At 37.4% G+C, this 22,770-nt stretch overlaps 1 protein-coding gene across 1 annotated transcript in view; it reads left to right on the forward strand.

Moving 5' to 3' along the window:
* LOC121419738 (serine/threonine-protein kinase SIK3-like) overlaps positions 1-22,770 on the forward strand; it is a gene marked incomplete at its 5' end in the record, with an annotated part of 39,604 nt that overhangs the window by 5,498 nt on the left and 11,336 nt on the right. The window contains 8 exons of the mRNA XM_041614194.1: positions 10,536-10,660; positions 11,679-11,802; positions 14,189-14,412; positions 15,128-15,373; positions 16,520-16,843; positions 17,619-17,792; positions 19,354-19,451; positions 21,689-22,061. Coding sequence (XP_041470128.1) covers positions 10,536-10,660; positions 11,679-11,802; positions 14,189-14,412; positions 15,128-15,373; positions 16,520-16,843; positions 17,619-17,792; positions 19,354-19,451; positions 21,689-22,061 — 1,688 coding nt within the window. The remainder of the gene's footprint in view (positions 1-10,535; positions 10,661-11,678; positions 11,803-14,188; positions 14,413-15,127; positions 15,374-16,519; positions 16,844-17,618; positions 17,793-19,353; positions 19,452-21,688; positions 22,062-22,770) is intronic.

A 22,770-nucleotide genomic window follows, 5' to 3' on the forward strand; every position in this document is an offset into this window, starting at 1 on the left:
TTGAAAGAAAAAACAAAGAACAGGTCATAAAAAAAATTGAGAAAAACAAAAGAAAATTTAAGAAAAATAAATAAAACAAAATTATAAAAAAAATGGGGAAAATTATTATTATTCAGTAGAAACATGTTCTTTAATCAGGCATTTTCAATGGGAAGGGGTATAAATGGTTTAATCACTGTGAAAAAAATGAAAGAAAAAAATAAAATGGCAAAAGTTATCTGGAACAAACAGTGACAAAATTCCTTCCCTATATTTGACAAAATGATGGAAAAAATTCACATGTCATATCAATGAAATGCCTTCCCAAAGTATTTACTTCCTTAAGAGTGGTTTAAGAAGTCATTTGTAAACAAGAAAGAAAGAGCGGCCTATTTATTTTTGGCTCAAAGAGACACAGCTTCGAAATAAACCAAATATCAACATACATACAAATGCACATATGGGACTGTGATGTACTCACCTATGTGTTTTATGTGTATTAAATGCATTTGGAAATCGGTCTTTTTGAGTCAAAAGAGAGGTCATAATTCCTCCTTTTAATGCTTGCAATTAATCAGGTTTCAGTAATATGGACTGTAGAAGGGCATTTCATTGGTGTAAAATGTGACTTTGACGTAGATTTCCAAAGTTCTGGGGAAGATTTCTTAGCAGTAACATTTCGTATCGCAGCTCCCTGGGTCTGAATAGTCTGCTCGTGCACAGCTAGCTGCATTGGTTTCATGCATGCAAAGCTCAGCCAGACAGCCGGCGCGGCCGGCTGAATAATAGTTACTGTATGCTAGCGGTAGGCCTACATACTGTCATGACTATGCAATCTTTGTGTGTGTGTATTTGTGTGTAGATTAACAAAAAAGGCGCATGACAAATTGGCTTGCAATTTTAACTGTAGAAGGTTGATAAGGGAGCCCATCCATATTGCATTGGCAGCGTGCACCCCGCGAGCGTACGCTTGCACACTCTAAGACGGGATAATAGCGTCGGCCAGCGGCAGCTAGCTGCGATAATTAAAGCACAATAGAACTCACGTCCGCTCTCGCAGCTCCCCCTGTGCCTGCTGCCGCTCGCTGCCATACTTTATGTTACATTTGATTATAGATTTAATCCTCAGCTCGCTGCATCTAGCGGCAGCTAGCGGCCGCTAGCTGCGCTGTCGCTGCCCCCCCATTTCTATCAAAATTCGCAAAGGCAATCTCACCCCGCGACGGCCACGGCTAGCCTTCAATTCCGCGACTCGCTCTGGAATGAAGACCCGGAATGAAGAGTAAACATGTACGTCGTGGTGCCTGTACTAGTTCCACTTGTTGTGCTACTCGACTTCAAATTATTATATTTAAAAGCATAATAATGAAAGGCGTTCCTCTTTTATGTCTGTATCGATGCACTTCATGCAAGCACGCTCTATTGGAAATGACTACAGCTAGCTAGCGGTAGAATATGATCAGGCCGCATCGTGTCGCATGGCGACCGAGTACTACAGATCAACACGTGCGCATAATTATGAATATGACAAAAATTCTCGATCTCGATAAGTCGATGGTTCTCAATAGTTTCCGTTGTCAACGAACTGAACTGAAAATTAACGCCATGAATAGAAATACTGCCGATTTCGAAAATGTTGCAGCTTTCGAATTGAGATTGACACGGAAGATTCACACATGAAAAATAAGTTGAATTAATGACTTTTTTAACGTATGATTTTGGGACCGGATACAGATGGATTACACGCCTATTTTATCCCGTTTTATCCGAACGTCAACGTTGCTTCTTGGCACTGACAAAAATATTAATTCCCGAGCATGAAAATCAAGAAGCGCAAGACAAACCGTTCGTTTAAAAAGAATATTAATGATCGAGCAGTTGCACGAATTGTACCCATGCATAGGTTTTTTTTACCTCTATTAAGGCCATAGTTTGAGACATCTTGGTATGAATAGGCCTATATCATCCAACTCGCCGGATAATGTCCGCCAAGAGTGTATAACTAGAGGGGTATATAGGCCTATTCATCTTTGCCACGGGAAGATTAATATTTTTAGAACATTTATTTTTTCTGACAGAGGCCAGATAAAATGACACAATATGAATATGATGCCCGAATGTAACTAAATTAGTGCGAACATGGATATCAACGGCAAACTAAATTTTGGAGAATGATAAGGACGCCATATCATTAAACACGCTAAAACGCAAATCAACAAAATGTCTACTTCTTTTTCTTTTGTTAGACATACTGCCTTACTTTTTATGTTGGTTTGAAATACTTCCTTTTATGATATTTTTGTTTTGATTTTTTGACATTTCGATTTTGTTTCTGACATCGTATAAATTGTTTGGGTATATTTATGTTGGGTTTTTTGTTTAACTTATGCCGAATTTTTGATATTGTAGGCACTCTTGATTCTAGAAAATTATTGGGAACGCAATCTGCTTCTGTTGGACTTTTTTTGGAAAAATACGCGAATTGTATTTCTTCCAGGAGAATAAAAGCTTACATTGGAAGGTTTTAATTGATTTCATGATATATAATTTCCACTTCAAAACAATTTCGTCTCGAACGATCGTGCATTAATCTAAGACTAAGATGTTGAGTACTTTTATTCCAACGTATTTCCCTTTTATTGGAAAGATAAGCGAATAATATTTATTTCAGGAAAAAGAGCTTATGGTATCTGAAACAAATTCTATATAATTTCCACCTCAAAACAATTTTGAAATACGTTCCGATCGATCATGAGCTGAGAGTTGAGACCATTTATCTAATGTATTTAGGACTTGTATTTCTGACTTAATTGAAAAGATACGTGAATTGTACTTCTTTTTAGGAGAGAGTTTATTCTCAAAGGAAATTAAATTATTTCAATATAATTTCCAAATCAAAACAATTTTGAAATAATTTCTGTCTCGAACGATTTTCATTTAATCTGAGACGTTTAAAATTTTTATTCCAACCCTTTACCTCTTACCGGACCTAATAAACCGGCCAGAGTCAACGATCAGCACCATTAGCGTACCTAATAAGGGGGGGGGCAGACTGCCCCCCTGACGAGTCACAACACATGCAAGTGACATATCCCTGCCCCCCCCCTTACGAGTCCAAAGTGATCCCTGACGAGCCATAAGTGACCCCTCTCCAGTGAAGACTTTTTTTTTGCTTGTCAATTTTTTTTACCATTTATACCTCGGTCACATTTGCTCTATGGCGGCTGTACGGCGAGTCGGAAACAGCCGTTTTAACATTGTTGAACCAGCTGCATATAGGTGGTTTGTATATAAAACAAATGAATAAACGGCTGTTTTAATTCGCTTTACGGCTGCCGTAGATCAAATGTGACCGAGGTTTAAGTCTCGGTATAAAAATCAGTGCTTTTCAGTATCAAGGATCGTCTTTCTAGGCACGGGATTAAATCCGATCAGCCTTTCATCCACCAGTTTTCTATAGTGCGTTAACAATTCCCTAGTGACGCTAAAGATCACACGCAGAGTGGGGGGATTGCGGGGGTGTTAAGGGTCGAATGCAAATTACAAACGCCGTCTTTTGATCGCTCTATATCATTTCGAGCCGGAACAATAATAAAAAACCCGGATGTGCGGTTTAGTAGTCCATAGTTTTTTTCTTATTAAAAAAAAAACATTGAATGAAGAAAAAGAAAACGCTTGGGATCCAGATGACATCCCCATACAAAACATCAAACTTGAAAAAAAGAGTGAAACTGTATGATACTCATTGTAATTTCCATACTGCAGTATTTGATAAATCCAATCATTTGAGGCCTTTTTTTTAGTTTAGCAACATTTTGTGAATAAATAGGCTAGGGCCATTACACACATAATGGGAACTGATACATGTGACAATCCTTTTTTTAGTGCCGCATGTTGTTATTCAAATGAGGAAACTCTTCACCCTCTATTATGAACATGAATGGGTGCTACTGCGTATTTCGCGAACCGATTCCATTGTTGGATGCATGGAATATCTCTGTCGTTCTTTGATTTTCGCCATCATTTCCGATTGATCATGTGTTGATGTAAGAGCGATTGTTTTGAGGTGCAAACAATTTAAGATAAATTTCATATATCTTTAGGACTGAATTCATGTTCTCTGAGAACATAAATGACACTTTCCCGGCAATATCGGAAAGGCAAATGAAATGGAGTTACAAACATCTCAAATTAATGCAGGATCGATCACGCACGATTTTAAATTTAATGCGAGTGTAAACGATTTAAATAACTGATATTTCCGTATATGGACGAACCCATGCTCTGTCAGAAGAAAATGAAATGACTAATTTTTCCGACAAAGTCGAAAAGGAAATATTTTAATGGAATAAAAGTCGCAAAATTTCTTATTCTTGATCCAATCCGACATGAGATGAAAGTATTTCAGTATGGAATATCGAGTTAAAAGATATGTAAATAAAAAAATATTTTAAGACTTTCGATGTGGAAATAATTGATTTTTGTTGGGCTATGAAAACCTATATCTTCCAACAACATACGATTGTTGTTCTTGGTCCGACCCGTTATAAAATGATGGTCTACTTTAAGAAAATCATAGATATACCTATATACAGAGTTTTGATCTAGCTGATACTTCTAAAAGGTTTCGAATCGGAAAGAGATCCGACCCGACATAAAATGGCGATATAAAATTGACAAATATAAAGTTCATAAAGATCTTGAATTATTAAAAATATACTTCTTTTGGAACAGAAAGAATATAATTCGCACGACGCAATAATATCTACATCTTCTAACAAGATGCAATTATTGCTTGTTCTTGATCCGATCCGATATGAAATTAAGTATACAAAAAAAGTTACTCCTCCCCGTAATCAAAATTACCCTGCCGCCGCCCATCCTCCTACCCCGGATGGCGGGCAAGGGGATTTAAAAAAAGAGTAATACATATATAATGATAATATGACAAAATATATTTTGCGTTCAGAATTTTATGTTGCTCTATATACACAGCACATGGCGGTAAATGAACGGGAACTGAAAAAGGGACGACATGTTCTATTTCCACTACATGCAGAATCATTGCCACTTTCGTGCAATTTCTAGTTAATTGATGCATACGCAATTGTTGATGATTATTTTACATCTCGTCTTTTTCTAACAATTTTGTCCAATAGGCGTCACTTTTCTTCTGTGTCTAATTTGTCAACAAGGTTAGAGCTGCAAAATATGTTGCAAATGTGCTTTTATCCTCTCAACGATAAAATGCGAAGGAACAATAGATTTAATTCCTTATAGAATTAGAGCTATTGTGACAAGTTCGGGCAACTGGCACTTCGTCATTTCACAAAGGAGTGATTGGTGCCCATGATCGAATTCATTGACCCTGAGCTTCATTGAAAACATTTACGTTAGCATCTCATTTTTTTTGTCAGGACGACCTTTGTGCTTTTCTTGGCAAAAATACCAATTACAAGAATTCTTTGAAAAGGAGTGAAAGCAGGAAGCCTGACCAGGTTGACGTTATTCCAAATGGTGCAAAAATAACCCCAACATGAAACTACAATGAGCACGCAATAAACAGACGAACATTATATTTCAAAAGTGGTTCGGGTTATTATAATTTTGTAAATGTAATTTGAAAAATCGCGAGAGCAAAAGAAAGTTTAAAAACGGAGAAAAGAACGCAAATACAATGAATTGAAAGGTGTGAAAAAAAACAAGTATGAAAAGTAGATCATGAAAATTTAAAGAACGGGATTTTAAAAATAGCGACCACGCCGACCATTATATGTTTTGGGTAGTTGGACATCAAACATGTCGGGGGGGGGGGGAGAACACGTCCTTCCAAAAGTCAGTTAAGCGTAGGGGACACAAAATGTCATACACCCCACCCTCTCCCTGGCTCCCCCAACAAATGGAAGCTTTAATTCATTTGATTATTTACGAACGTTCTCTAAATGTCAAAACTATCAAAATTGTTGAAGATATGCCTTATAGAAAATTCAAGCGCGCTTCGTGTCGTGTTTTCGTGCTTGCACCATTTACAAAGGCCAAATGAAATCTGATCTTAGTTATATAGCAATATAATGAGGCATATCTTTTAAAGTAGCTGAAAGGGCAGCTAGGCATTGTGGCCCCGGGTAAATCTATTAGCGCCCTCACTAGTATGGACTTGGTTGTATACCCCCCCCCCCGATTTTTAAGTTTATCTTTCTTTTAATTATGTTAACAATTTGCAAAGATTTTGTATCCCCACGCCGATACAAAAGGTAAGTTATAATCAAAGTTCTAATAATCCCGCCTTCTAACAAGGTATTCTTTTTAGATGCCTATTGACATTACCGCCCTAAAAATATATGTGTACATAATTATACCAAAGGGCTATACATACTTTGTTGATTTCAACATGCCCAGGATTTTATAGGTCTAATAATTTTCGACACCCAGCCCCCCCCCCCCATCGTTTACATGAAATCGCCGAACAATTTTTCAAAAGATTCTAGTGTTGGATGACTTTTAAAAGCATTAAAATATTATAAGAGGGCAAAAAAGTAGACTCCACAGGATGTTCTTTCTTATCCTCTTTTAAGATTAACTGATTAAATACCTAACAATGGTGCTGTTTAAGTCATTAAAGATCAAAGCGGCCATTTGCTTTCACAATATAATGCGCGGCAAGTTCTTTTCAAAGAAAGTATCCGACGTAGATTATATTGATTAATTATCATTGAAGGGTCATGGGCGTAGCGGACATAACTATTCTGCGAAAGATCCTGCTCTTTTCATTGCGCTTGAGCGTTTTTCAGACTACTCGTTACAATGGACTTCAAGAAATCAAGAAATTGATTAATTGTGTATACATTGCACGAGTATGGAAACAATGAATTGCGAAGAAGCACCATTACACTCACCTGCTGCGACAAAATAATCCAATGATTATGTAAAATGAAATGAAATTACTTGAATACTTTTGCATCAAATATTATGGCATAAAATCACAAATTTTGTAATTTGAACCATCAAATTAATGGCAAGGCGAATGATATCATTCTAAAACAGGAACAAGCGATTATCGCGTATTGGTGGAAGAAATAGTTAATTTTTAAGCAGGGTTAATTAGATATATATGAATTCTTCCACCTTGAAACGTACTAGAAGTATTTATAAAATCATTTATTAGACAGTTTTTGGCTCAATATTTCGTACATTTATGCCTTTATTTCGTGTCCGAGTAGAAATAAACAAACAAGCGATAATCGTACATTGTTTGAAAATACCGTAGATTATTGCGAAAGGCAGTCAGATGCTTTCCACCTCATAACTATTTAGAAATCTACGGCCTATTTTATCTATTAACATGCCAAATATTTTGCGTCATTTCATGTCGGGTCGGATTCAAGAACAAGCTATCATCGTACATTGTTCGAAGAAAAGAAAAGTTATTTGATTTCCGCCTTAAAACTATTTTCGAATAATCTAGGACACATGTTATCTGTCAATGTTCCATATATTTTGTTTTCTGGTCGAATTCAAGAACAAGCGATTATCGTACATTGTTCAAAGAAATACGTAATTATTTCGCAAGTTTTATTATATGAACACGAATCTTTCCACCTAGAAACGTACCAGAAATATTTTCAAAACCATTTAAGACACTTTTTAGCCCAATATGTCATTTTTTATACCTTCATTTCTCGGTTCATTTCGTGCCAGAGCGGAAACAAACACGCAAGCGATAATCGTACATTGTTGGAAAATATCGTAGATTATTACGAAAGGTAATTAGATTCTTTCCGCCTTAAAACCATTTTAAAAGTATATTTCGAATAATCTAGGATCCGTGTAATCTATTAATATTTCATACATTTTGTTTTATTACATATCTGTTCGAATTGCGACGATTATCGTACATTGTTCAAAGAAATACATAATTATTTCGTAAAGTTTAGATACATGAATACAAATCTTTCCACATTCAAACGTACCAGAAATATTTTTAAAACCTCTTCAGACACTTTTTAGCTCAATATTTCATTCTTTTATACTTTGATTTCGTGCCGGAACGGACCTAAAACTATTTTAAAGTAGGCCTATATTTTGAATAATCTACGACCCATTTATATTCCATATATTTTGTTTTATTAAATGTCTGGTCGAATTCAAGAACAAGCGATCATCGGACATTGTTCAAAGAAATGCATAATTATTTCGCAAGTTTGATTATATGAATACGCATAGGCGGCGGAAGCGGGGGGGGGGGGGACGGGGGGACCTGCCCCCCCCCTAAATTTTAGGAGGGGGGGACGGTCCCCCCTAAATTTTTTTTTTTTTTTTTTTTTGCTTGTCAATTTATTTTCCTAGGTCCCTAAAATTTTTTGGTTGAGAACTTTTTTTTTTTTTTGCTTGTCAAAATTTTTTTGGTTGTCCCCTCCAAAAATTTTTGGCTACCGCCGCCAATGTGAATACGAATCTTTCCACCTTGAAACGTACCAGAAATATCTTTATAACCATTAAAAACACTTTTTAGCTCAATATTTCCTTAATTTCCCCGTTCATTTCGTGCCGGAGCGGAAACAAACAGGCAAGCGATAATCATACATTTGGGAAAATACCGTAGATTACTATTCGAAGAGTAATTACATTCATTCCGCCTTCAAACTATTTAAAAGTACTAGTATTTACGACCCATTTATCTATTAATATTCCATATCTTGTATTATTGATTGTCTGGTCGAATTCAAGAACGAGCGATTATCGTACATTGTTCTAAGAAATACATAATTATTTCGTAAAGTTTAGTTACATGAATACAAATCTTTCCACATTGAAACGTACCAAAAATATTTTTAAAACCTCTTAAGACACTTTTTAGCTCAATATTTCATTCTTTTATACTTTCATTTCGTGCCGGAACGGACCTAAACAAACACGCAAGCGATGATCTTACATTGCTAGAAGTTACTATGTCCTATTTCATGTCGGGGTCGGATTAAGAATAAGTGATGATCGTACTTTGTTGGAAGAAATAGATCATTATTACGCAACGGAAATAATATAAAACTAATATCAATATGAATCTTTCCACCTCGAAATGTATAAGAATTATTTTGCTAAAAATCTAAGACACTTTTTAGCTAAATATTTCTTAGTTTAATACCTTCATTTCGTGTCGGGCAGACAAGAAAATCGCCGCATCGGTCGCGCACATTTCACCAACGGATTTAGAAAGCACATCATTTTGAGTACGAGTATTCGCCTGCAAGTTGGCCGCGTGCAAGCTGCGAGAAGCGGCGAGAAGCTGCAATGATAAAATCTAGGATTAATGATTCCTGTTAATCTTCTTTAATCTGAGCAGCGCGCCGCCGCTAGCTGCGTCTAGCGGGGAGATACATCCTGTTCACTAATTACCGCAGCGGGGGTGTGCTCGCGGGGTGCACGCTGCCAATACAATATGGATGCGGTCCCTAAATGCATGCAAATTCGGGAGAAAAATTGCGCTACTTTGAAAATTATTGGTTGCCCGATTCGGGCCATCAAAACTTAACATTTTTCAATAATGGTTGCCCGAGATGAATTTTTGGTGGCCCCGGGCCACCGGGCCACCGCTAATGTCGAGCCTTGCCTATAGGATGACACCAATCAATAGTATCGTGGAACGGAACTATTAAAAGTACAAGTATTGTTTAACAATTGTAATAGCACCTACATGTAAGTACTTATCTTGAGTGAGAATCATTTGTATAATACTTAATAGTACAGAAAAGGGCAATAGGATAAAAATACTGGTACGCTAAATGGCTATTGTGTTGATTTATGATTTCAGCTTCCCGAGATCTCTGTCATTAAATCAAAGAAACTTAGGCCTGAACTCTGGTAGTTGTTTTAAAAAGTGCTAATCAGAAGGGGGGGGGGAATTCCCCAATAGTTAAGAGTTCAGATTTCACATCCTCATTGATTCATCCATAAAATTGCTGATATATTGCCCATATTTTCTTGAAAATGTTTATATTTATTTGAAAACTACCTGGACAAAAAATAATGGATTTTCTCTTCCATCTTGTTTAATTTCTGGAAAATAAACCGGTAAAACAGCAATGTGTACAAGAAGAACTTTCCTGGGACAACAAGATTAGATTCTGATGAGACTAAAAGAATATGTTTTTTGTAGGCATAAAATACATTTTAGGCCAATCAATAATCCATTAGTAAAATTCAAAAGTCAGTGATTTAATAACTTTTGGATCCTGTTCTTGACTAAAAAAAAAGAAAGATCAAATAAAGTTCAATATGGAGTTGAAGGGCATTATAGATATCTGAGAAAAAGCTAATACTCTCTTTTTAAAAACAATTGTTCTTCCAGTCAATACTAAAATCACACTGTGGAATTGGCCTTGGGTTAATCATGTTGTACATGTATTTTAATTTCTTTCATCAGTCTTGGTTTGGTCTTTTGGTTTCTGAACCGGAATCTTTATGTCTCTCAGCAGCCATTGAATTTTGAAGGAAACATCCTTCATTTTGTCTTCTATTCTTTCTTCCTCCATCTCCCCCCCCCCCTCCTTCCTCTGCAGATTTTGGTTTCAGTAATTTCTTTGAGAAGGACAATCTACTGAAGACATGGTGCGGTAGTCCTCCCTATGCCGCCCCAGAACTCTTTGAGGGTAGGGAGTATAACGGTCCAAAGGCTGATGTATGGGTGAGTATAGATACAAACCACTCCTTTTGGAATTGATGGAAAACTTTGATTACCAATCTGGAAGTAATCAATTTTGACTACATGTTCATCCTGTTGAAGGAGCTTCCCAACAAACATGTGTCCCTATGCTACACCAGGGGGGTGTTTCACAAAGATTTAAGTATGACTTAGAGTCGCACTTAAGTGTCTAGTTGCGCAGTATAAAAGGCATAACAGCATTGGTCAGATCATGCCAAGCTGACGCGCACTACTGCGTATTTATCAATATCATATCGTGTACGCGTCAACATTTATGTGCGACCTAAGTCATACTTAAATCTTTGTGAAACACCCCCAGGTTCCCGTAACAAAAGATAAGGGAGTAATCGTAAGCTTGATCTTCATGATTAATTGTACATTGTAGTCAATGCAATCAATCTTTAAAAATTGTTCTACAGTGATTTCTAAGCTTTGTGTTATGCATTGGCGGCGGAAGCAAAAAATTTTAGGAGGGGACAACCAAAAAATTTTTGACAAGCAAAAAAAAAAGGTTCTCAACAAAAAATTTAGGGGGGGGGACCGTCCCCCCCTCCTCAAATTTAGGGGGGGATGTGTCCCCCCCGCTTCCGCCGCCTATAGTGTTATGTTCCCCAGGTGGGTGTTTCATAAAGCTGTTCGTAAGATACAAATGACTTTACGCACGACTGGTGATCCCTTCTTGTGTTATGCGATATCCCTGTATAATTGATACATGACCTCAGAACATGTTCCAGTCGTGCGTAACGTTGTGCGTAACTTTACAAACAGCTTTATGAAACACCCACCTGGGGAGTGTTTCATCAACATTTTCTTCCGACAAGTTGTCAGATCTGACATCTTTCTCTGATGTTGATTGGCTGAGACGTACTGTTACTATGGTAACTGTCGGATAAAATGGGACTTGTCGGATAAAACGTCCGACAAGTCCTTTCATGAAACGCCCTCCAGGTCTGAATTAGCCCAGTTAAAATGTTCAATTATTGTCTTGTTTTTTTGACAGAGTCTGGGAGTAGTATTATATGTATTAGTATCTGGTGCTTTACCGTTTGATGGAAAGACGTTACACAGTTTGAGAGCAAGGGTTTTATCAGGTCAATTTAGGATACCATTCTTCATGTCCGAAGGTAAGTCTTTGTGTTGCTCCTAATATTAAATTCATCTAACTCACAGGCCTGTATTCTGAAGTCAGGTTTAACTTGGACCATGTTCTAAGCCTGTGCTAAAATTATGGGTAGCCAAAAATTCTAAAATTCTATTCATATTGTATATTTCTTATGTTTACTATTTTGGCTCTGTTTGCTTTCATAATGTTGTAAAAAACTTCAAAATACTTCAGTTATCATTCTCAGACAATTTGGGTGTCGTATGAGTTAATGAATTGGAAGTGTACTGTTAAGGATTTGTGCCCCAATTGGCTTTCCATAGTTTTGGTTTAATTTAATGCCCAGTTCAGAATACGGGCCATAGGGTGAAAGTCACATAGGTGGTTTAAGATTAATTTGCCTAAACCTGGACAAGACCCTGACAAGCACAAATCAAGTGCTTTTTACAAACAAGGCTAGTTTGCCCCCAAATCCTGCAAAACTAAAACAGGGCCCCTGAAATTCTTTTATGGGGTCAATATTATATGTAACTGAAATACAATGTAGCCAATTAAGGTTAGTTAGCTTGAAGTGTAGCACTGGAAAAAAAAAAACACTGTTTCCACACACATGCATTCTTAATGAGGAATCACTGGATCATACCAAGTGTTCAATCCATGGTTCTTAATTTCAACCCCATGCGTGAACCCAATCCATGATGTTTGATTTGCTGCGAGTAGATAGTAGCACTGAAGCTTTAGAAAGGGACGATCTATGGAGTCGTTTCGGTAACACAGGTATGCGTTGAGTAAGACCTTCAGAATAGTCCTAACGCTTTCAGAAATGTAATATGATCTTTCTGTGAGTTGTTTAGATCTATTGCTACAAAATATAATTCATTCCTCCATAGTATTTACAGAAATAACACAAAATAAAGTGGAGATAACCTGTTTAAAAGTAATAAGAGTACTCAGCACCTTTTCCACAGCTGTAATAATACAGTATGTGATAAAGGGGAAGTTCACCCAGAGGAAGAACTTGGATTTGAAATGAGAATTCATCCTCAAGTAGGTCTTATGATTATCAGAAAAAATAGAGAACAATAATGGTTAAGGTGTGATTAAAGCATGTCAGAGAATAAGAGATTCATGCATTTTTAAAGTTTCTAATAGTTAGTGGCGGATATCTTTGACTCTTTCATTTGCTTTTCACTGAGTTGTGCATATAACTTATTTGTGAAAAACAAGTGAAACGTTAAAATGTCATGACTTCATTATTTTACACTGGATTTTGATGATATTTCCAGCATCATGCTTGCTTGAGTTTTGAGTATTAATTCAAATCAACAGTTTGCTGGGGTGGACTTTACCTTGAAAACAAATTTTCTATAACTACATGTATAAGGAAAGTATTTTTATTTATTTCTAATATTTTGACAGGGTAGCCCATTCACCAGTAAGTAGTGGTCTTCCATGGGGCCCTGAATAACAATTAACATATTTACAAAGTGCATAACGTATGTACAGAATGTTACAGCATTAAGATTCACATTATGATTTGAATGTAATACGAAACATTAACAAACTTAGCAGCAAACAAAACGCAGACGAGTATGTGAGCAATATAATTAGGAAACAGTCTCCTGTCGTTGGTTGCAGGAAGGCAAACAGATTTATGCTCTATTTTTATTCTCTTCATGATTTGACTTTTGTAAGGTTTCTCTTTATAGGTATTAGGGTTTCAATGTTGAATCCTTTCAATATGGAGTTTCAATTACATGTATTTCTTTTTGTATGTAGGTGGAGGAGATGGTATGGAATGATGTCAGAGTGAATGATGATGATGATAGTGATGACGAGGATGACAATGATGATCGTGGTGGTGGTGGTGATGATGATGATGATGATGATGATGAGGATGAGGACAACAATGATGGTGGTGGTGGTGATGATGGTGGTGATGATGATGATGATGATAATGATGATTATGATGATGAAGATTATGATGATGGTGATGATGGTGATAATGATGATGATATTGATGAAGATGGTGATGGCAGTGGTGATGATGATAATGGTGATGATGATGATGGTGATGATGATGATGATAATGATGAAGATGGTGATGATGGTGATGATGATAATGGTGATGATGATGATGGTGATAATGATGATGATAATGATGGCAGTGTTGATGGCAGTGGTGATGATGATGATGATGGTAGTGGTAAATGTGATGATAATGTTAATGTTGTTGACGATAAGGTGATGATGATGATTGTATCTTTTTTTTCTAATTTCACGCAATTTGAGTTCCCATTTAAAAAAAGTAGAAAGCAAAGGAAGAGAACTATATGGGAAGAAAAAGGAAAGTGGTATGCTCTAAAACTAAGATAACAATCCTTACCCAAAATTCTTATCCTAACTAGGTTGTGAAGATCTAATAAAGCACATGTTGATCCTGGACCCAGGCCGACGTTACACGACAGACCAGGTCCTGAATCATCGATGGACCAAGGCCGATGGAGCAGACCCAGTCTTTGATAAGATGTTCAAAGAACACAACGTTGAGAGCGATCGGGAGGAACCAGTGAACGAGCTGATCCTACAACACATGGTCTCAATGGGGCTGAAGACGGAAGATATCATGCAGGTTTGTAACATCAGGGCCCTGTTGTACAAAGAGTTACGATCGATCCGATCAGTTGTAACTCATGGAAATCCATTAGTGTCATAATTTTTTCTATGAAAAATTTGCATAATGTCCTTTTTATGCAAAGAGAAGCGCAGTGAATTTTCAAGAAAACAATGAATGCATGAATATACATCACCCCTAGAAAATATTTCGAACAAACATGCATAATAGATGTTGACGTTGCTGGCCGTCCATAGTTGCGATTGATCGGATTAATCGTAACTCAGTGTACAACAGGGCCCAGGGCCCCATCTTACAAAGAGTTACGATTGATCCGATCAATCGCAACTACATGCAAAGCCAGCCATTTTAACATCTAAAATGCATGTTTGTTCAAAATATTTTCTAGAATTGATGTTAATTCACACATTCACTGTTTTCAAGACAATTCAGTATGCTTCTCTTTGTTTTCAAAGGACATTGAACAAATTTCCTAAGGAAAAAATTATGACATGGATGGATTTCCATATACATGAGATTGATTGGATCAATCGTAACTCTTTGTAAGACGGGGCTCTGATGTATATTGATTTGTTGTGGGAATGATTGAAATACAATTCAACAGAAGTACCTAAGTCACCAGATTTCAAATATGTTTATGTAAGACCTCCTTAGACACTGCTTCTATCCTTTGAATAAATCATGATTGTTTCATTTTCTTGGTTCCATTCAGTCTATAACAAACCAAAGTTTTGATGAGCACAGTGCAATCTACAATCTCCTGCTTGACAAGCATCGTCGTCACCTGAGGGCGTCGCCTGGGCGTGTCATGGGCGAGGCCACGGAGGAGAGCCAATCAGCAGCTGCCCTGTATGCCTTGGCGATGGGGGAGGGCGCGGCCGCTCAACGCAATCTGATGCTTGGTGACCAGATGATCCCTCAAGTTAATGTGACCAATGAAGACAACCAAGTTATTCAGGTTGGTTTCTTATCCAGGTGCCGGTATAGCAATAGTGATAATAATAATATAGGTATATTTACCCAGGGTAGCCACTTCAGTTTAAAAAACTGTTCTACCAGCAAGCCCTGCTATTATTATTATAACAATGATTAGTGATTGATTGTAAAGTCGATTTGAAGGCTTGATTAATACATAGTGACCAATGTAATCGAGTGTTAAAATCAAACTTACGATCTATGCTAAGCTCTGCATTATGGGGCCTAGAAAATCACCACTGTTAAAAGCTACCGAATTCCTGGAATTTGTTTGGTGTAAAGTTTGAATTGATGGCCAATTTCCATTTATCCTTACTGTACTGGGCTATTTTGTTCCATGAAAATACTTGGGGAGGTGGGGTCAGGCCCTCTATTGATCTCAGAGGCGTAAGGTCCAATGAATTTGAAAATTTGCAAGCTGATACATCTTCACGTGCTGAATCCGAAGGTATGATTTATTTTCATCAATTATGCTAGTTTTCAACAAAAAGAATTTAGCTATTTAATCATTTATAATGAATATTTAATGCATTTTGAAATATTGATAGTACAGTACGATTTGATTTTATTCCATTCAATATAAAAAAGGGTAAAATAGACAGGTTTGAAAATGATAATAAATTACAATATTACAATGATGTAGATAAGATTATGTGATTAAAAGTGGAAATAAGTTGCTGTCTAACCCTAGAGGGTTTGTCGAGACAGCCACCATAACATTATAATAATAATGATAAGCATTTATATAGCGCCATCTATCTAGAAATATTATATTCCGAGGCGTAATATTATTATTATTACCCTGGCTTTAGCTCGAGCTGCCTTTCAGCGCTCAGTGCATTCAAGGAATTAATCCTGACAGGCACCCATTCACCTCACCTGGGTTGAGTGCAGCACAATGTGGATAAATTTCTTGCTGAAGGAAATCATGCCATGGCTGGGATTCGAACCTACGACCCTCTGTTTCAAAGTCAGAAGACTTATCCACTAGTCCACAACGCTTCACAAATTATACAGATTGGTAGGAAAATAGATAATGAATAAAGAATTCTACTTTAGAGTAAATTGATGGCATAAAAAACAAGAAAATAAAGCAAAACATCGTCATCACCCTCTTCATTCATTTCAGTCTAATGACCAACTGGAGGAGATGGATAGTGACCCAGAGGAGCCAAGCCCGGAGGCTCTGGCCCGCTACCTCCAGATCCGAAGGAACACCGTCATCCCCGGAGACCCCTCCGGCCACAAGCTCCCTGCGGCCTTACGGGCCAAGCTCCCTCCCCCTCCACAGCTGGCCGGCCTGGGGCTCGGTGGGGAGGGCGACGCCCCCCTGGCCGGCCTGATGGGACTGCCCTTCGGTGGGGCGGGTGCTGCGTTCAATATGAACTTGCCACAGAACTTGCCCCTGTTGAGTGCTATACCCAACCAAGCAGAACAACAGCTCAATTATAAGGTAAGAAGCAGGGAATGTCACTCTTTCAGACTTTTTCAACACATTTTTTGGCCATAGAAAATATCTTTTTCATAATAAAGAGATTAAATAAGAATATCCTATTTTAATTTTCCCAAAGAAACTTGGGTTTTTAGAGAGGAAAACTATCCTTTTTGCTACTTGGTAACATAGTTATTGCGATATGAATGTATTGTATAGTGAAAAAGTGTGTTATCATTCGAGTGGTCCTGTATTACGAAACTACACTGATGTGAACATTGCATTGCGGGTGATGAACCTTTCCAGATATGAGAAGTTAAAGATAAATGCCAGTTGTGGTAACAATCTCAAAATGACTTTTTACAGAATCCAATGTAATGACCACCCAAGTGTCTGTTTGTATGAATAGAAAATATATGGCAAAGGATTCTGGAAGAAATTGTGTAATTGCTGAAAAATAAGCACTGATTCGGGCACTTCCGTCAGGTCTTTATTACAGCAATAATAATATACACTGTTCAACGTGTGCCTATCTGTGTTGGCGATCGTCAGGGTGATCGTTTTTCAGCTTAGATTTTAGATTTTATGATTTCACAAAGTTCAGTTTATGTAACTGTACCAGATCTAGATCCACAATGATATTGTCATACTTAACCTTGGTTTTACAGACTTTCTCATGAAATCAGTGTTTAACTGCAAGTACTTTCATTTAGCTTTAAGGGATTGAGGTGGTACTATTATGTCTACTTGTTTGTTTAACCTTTAAGTTTTCCACCCCTATCCTTCCACCCCTCAGGAGCAGCACCTGTTGAAACCACCAGCCTTAGAAGCCACTGCTGGGCAATCTAACTTTGGTCGTAGGGCGTCCGATGGGGGCGCTAACATGTACCTGAATATCCAACAGTTCAGGAAACAGCTTCAGACTGCGGTCAGAACCAGTCAACCAGGGGACATTGATGCAACTGGACAGGTATGCACATTAATAATAACCATAATAATTATTATAACATAGGTGTATTATTTCAAGCATCGCAATTGGCCAATATGCGTCACATGACATCCAATTTTTTTGTGCGTGCACAGCAGTGCAAAAGGTGCGCAACGAAAATTGACGTTGCACGCTCAAGCAGACCAGTGCTGGAGAAGTTCCGGGAGAAGTCCAACAAAACTGTAATGTAACTTTTTAGGAATTTGTTTCTGTATTGCTATTTTATAAAACAAATAATGCACTTGCTGTGTAGTGCGTAAAAGTAACTGCAGAGAAAGCTCAGTTACCTCAGATGGTGCGCACTAGGCACTCGCCGCCAGCGGCTCGTGCACAGTAAGGCACTTATCTAAAGCAACCTTGCATGCTCTGCATCTCCACTAACGCACTCGGCTGCATGCATTACCTGTATACAACAACAATAATAATGTAGTTTTGGTATAGCAAATATCACATTATGAAATAGCGTCCCTATGCGCTTCCAGACGACTTGGATATTTTCACCCTGGTTCTAGCCATGAAGCATTTACATTTACCTCACCTGGCAAAATGTTGATCAAGGAAACTATGCCATGGGATTGGAATCCGGACCCTCCTGTTTCAAAGTTAGAAGCTAAATCCACTGGGCCACAGTGCTCCAATGCCAGTTGTGTAACGGAATAGTTCTCCAGGTATCACATTGCAATTTGATTTACATTTTTTAGAGACTTCAACGCAAAAAAGGTTGGTTGAAGCTTAAAATTTATTAAATTAAAAAGTCAGTTGTGTAGCAGGACTTCACACAGGACTGTTTAGAATTAAGTTGGCGCTTTTCTCTTATGATAAAAAAATGCTACTCATATGAGGCAAGCAAAAATATTTCCTGCGTAATGATCTAACGAAGAGTTACGATTGATCTGATCTTCCTCAACTGTATTGAAATCCATCCATGCCATGATTTTTTCTCCAGGAAAATTTGCGCATCTCCTTAATCTCCTTAACAAAGACAATTACACTGAATCTTTAATAGAATGATGAATGTATGAATATGTATATATTATTACCTAAAAATATTTTGAACAAATTTGCAGTCTAGATGTTGACACATTGTTGGCCGTCGATAGTTGTGATTTATTGGATCAATTGTAACTCTTTGTTAGATGGAGCCCGGGGCCCGTCTTTCAAAGAGTTAAGATTGATCCAATCAATCGTAACTCTATGGAAATCCATCAGTTATAATTTTTTTCTACAGGAAATTTGCAAAAGGTCCTTTGTAAACAAAAGGAGATCACCCCAAATTGTCAAGAAATCAATGAATTCATGGATGTACATTCATATCTAGAATTTTTTTGAACAAACATGCATTTTATATGTTGATGTTGCTGGCTTTCAATAGTTGCAATTGATCGGATCAAACGCAACTCTTTGTAAGACAGGCCCCAGAATCCAACAAAGTAACCACCAAAGCATGTTTGAGTAAAAAATATTTGCCCAAAGATGCTGGTTGAAAGTTGTTGAATCTCCTTGAACCAGTTTTGAATTATGTTTGGTGTGATTTTCCATATAGCTTGGTACGGAGACATTGCAACAAAGATTATCTGATACAACCATGCCAGAGGAAGATGAAAACTCAGACGGAGAGCCAGACGAAGAGGCAATACGAAGGTGAGTGATTGAGAGAACGAATGAATGTGATCTTTAGATGGGTGATGGAGTGAATGAGAATAAGAAGAAGAGGCAATACGAAGGTGAGTGATTGAGAGAACGAATGAATGTGATCTTTAGATGGGTGAGGGAGTGAATAAGAATGAGATGAAGAGGCAATACGAAGGTGAGTGATTGAGAGAACGAATGAATGTGATCTTTAGATGGGTGAGGGAGTGAATGAGAATGAGACGAAGAGGCAATACGAAGGTGAGTGATTGATAGAACGAATGAATGTGATCTTTAGATGGGTGATGGAGTGAATAAGAATGAGATGAAGAGGCAATACAAAGGTGAGTGATTGAGAGAATGAATGAATGTGATCTTTAGATGGGTGATGGAGTGAATGAGAATGAGATGAAGAGGCAATACGAAGGTGAGTGATTGAGAAAACGAATGAATGTGATCTTTAGATGGGTGAGGTAGTGAATGTGAATGAGATGAAGATGCAACACGAAGGTGAGATGCAACACGAAGGTGAGTGATTGAGAGAACGAATGAATGTGATCTTTAGATGGGTGATGGAGTGAATAAGAATGAGATGAAGAGGCAATACGAAGGTGAGTGATTGAGAGAACGAATGAATGTGATCTTTAGATGGGTGAGGGAGTGAATAAGAATGAGATGAAGAGGCAATACGAAGGTGAGTGATTGATAGAACGAATGAATGTGATCTTTAGATGGGTGATGGAGTGAATAAGAATGAGATGAAGAGGCAATACGAAGGTTCCTAATTGAGAGAATGAGAGAACAGACTCTGTAATGATTATTTGTATTAGTATGGTGGAATGAACGAAAGAATGAAGTCTTTTGTTCAGTGAGGGAGGGAATGGGAGGATAAAAATATTGCTTGTAAGAATCAGTCCCATTATAAATCAACAATTACTGATTAAAGGAGAATGGAACAAGTAGGCTTGTGTCGAAACAGAAAAGTCAAAGAATAAGAACAAAGAAAGTTTGAGAAAAATTGTATATAATGAAAAAGTTATGAGCATTTGAATATTGCAATCACTAATGCTATGGAGATCCTCCCATTGGCAACGCAACAAGGATGTGTGATGTCACATGTGACCAACTTTCCCTTTGATGGACTATATAATACCCCAAAATGTCTCTTTTTGCTTTTTCTCATGGTGATACAAACCCTTTATCCATGATGTATTCTTTAAAAATCTGTATTACATGCCCTCCTATAGAGAGAACAAATGACCTACTGATAGATAAAAAAGGCAGTTTAAGTGAAATATATACTAAAGTAATGGCAGACCTTCATTTTTGAGGAGCGCGATCGTGTTGGCGCTCCTTAAAAAAAATAAGGAGAGCAAAAAATCGCGCTCCTCAAAAAAAAAATAAAAAAAAAAATTGAAAAACATTTTTTGCTAAAATTTCATATTTCACATCTGTAAATCCATGAAATGGCCTTCTTTTTTCCATAATTCCTTGAAATTACTTTGATTTAGTAGAAATCTATCAGAAAAATGAAGAATATTCATCTCTTTCCCGACTCTGATTTTAATTTAATCTTGGTAAATATCGCAGTCCCATGTGGTCCCATATGTAGATTTTCATGGCAACACCATGGAAATCTACATGTGGGACTACAATATATACCGAGGTAAGTTCAAATCAGAGTCGGGAAAGTGGTGAATATTCTTCATTTTTCTGATAGTTTTCAACTAAATCAAAGTAATTTCAAGGAATTATGGAAAAAAGAAGGCCATTTCATGGATTTAAAGATGTAAAATGTGAAATTTTAGCAATTTAAAAAAAAAAAATTTCAATTTTTTTTTTAGCAGGAGCGCGTACGACATCTTGTAAACGTATTGATGTGACCCAGGCCTAGTTTCACCACAGATAAATTAATATCTAACACAGCTATTACATATATACAATGTTAAGAAAAATCTACAATTTATCATACATGTATTGTAATGAATTGATTTGAGCTCCTCACGGAGAGCGATTCTGAGGAGCTCAATTGAGCTCCTCAAAAAAATAAGGAGAGCGATTTATTGAGCTCCACAAAATTATAAACGTGAAGGACTGTAATGGGGAGAGTTGATTTTTCTGTTTTCATACAAGCTATCTTAATCCAAATGTTTCATTCTCCTTTAATAACACTAATTATGTACAATGCAGGACCTCACTCTCATTTAGACATTGCATACCCTTCAAACTTTTTATTTCCTTTTTGACAGATATCTCAACAAGGGTCGATGCCGGCACACCATCGGCCCCGACGTCCTTTCAACCAACGACATGCCTATCGTCTCCCGCACCCGACGGGAACGCTTCCTCCAACCAGAACGCCCCCCTCACCTCTTTGCCTCCACCAACGCCCGGCGAGCCTCCGACGGCATGCCCAATCTCCAGTACTACCAGCGGGAGCGTCTTGAACGACTGGCTGCTACCGGAGGGGGTAGCAGTAGCAGTCAGAAGAGTTCCCTGAAACAGCTTCATAAGGAGTGTCAGCAGTTACAAAAGCAGTTCAGCTCCCCCGTTGATGCACGAGCCTTGGAGCTTCAGCAGCATCAGCATCAGCTCCACAAAGAAAAGATGCATACTGGCATGGTAAAAGTTGTACAATTCATATTAAAGGGGAATGAAACCTTTTGAAAAAGTAGGCTTATGTCGAAACAGAAAAATTAGAGAGTAATAACAAAGAAAGTTTGATAAAAATCAGACAAATAATGAGAAAGTTATGAGCATTTGAATACTGCAAACACCTGCAATCACTATTGCTATGGAGATCCTCCCATTTGCAATGCAACAAGGATATGTGATGTCACATGTGAACAACTTTCCCTTTGATGGACTATAAAATACCCCCAAAAATGTATCTTTTTGCTTTTTCTTACGGTGATACAAACTCTTTATCCATGATGCATTCTTTAAAAATCTGTAGTACATGCCCTCCTGTAGAAAGAATACATGATCTACTGAAAGATGTGATAATAGAGGCAGTTTAAGTGAAATATATGCTAAAGTAATGAGGGGAGTTGTTCACAAGTGACATCACACATCTTTGTCACATTGCCAATGTGAGGATCTCCATAGCATTAGTGATCGCAATATTCAAATGCTCATTATTTGTCTGATTATTCTCAAACTTTCCTTGATCTGTTTCTTTGATATTTCTGTTTTCACACATGCTTTCTTGTTCCAAAGGTTTCATTCTCCTTTAAACTCTATAGGCTACTCAGACAAAAAGGGAGTAAACCATTTCTTGTTAACTTCATTCCGTACTCTTTACTTGTTTTTAAAGCATTGTAGATATATC

Source organism: Lytechinus variegatus, chromosome 8 (assembly GCF_018143015.1).
Source record: "Lytechinus variegatus isolate NC3 chromosome 8, Lvar_3.0, whole genome shotgun sequence".
Classification (NCBI taxonomy): Eukaryota; Metazoa; Echinodermata; class Echinoidea; order Temnopleuroida; family Toxopneustidae; genus Lytechinus; species Lytechinus variegatus.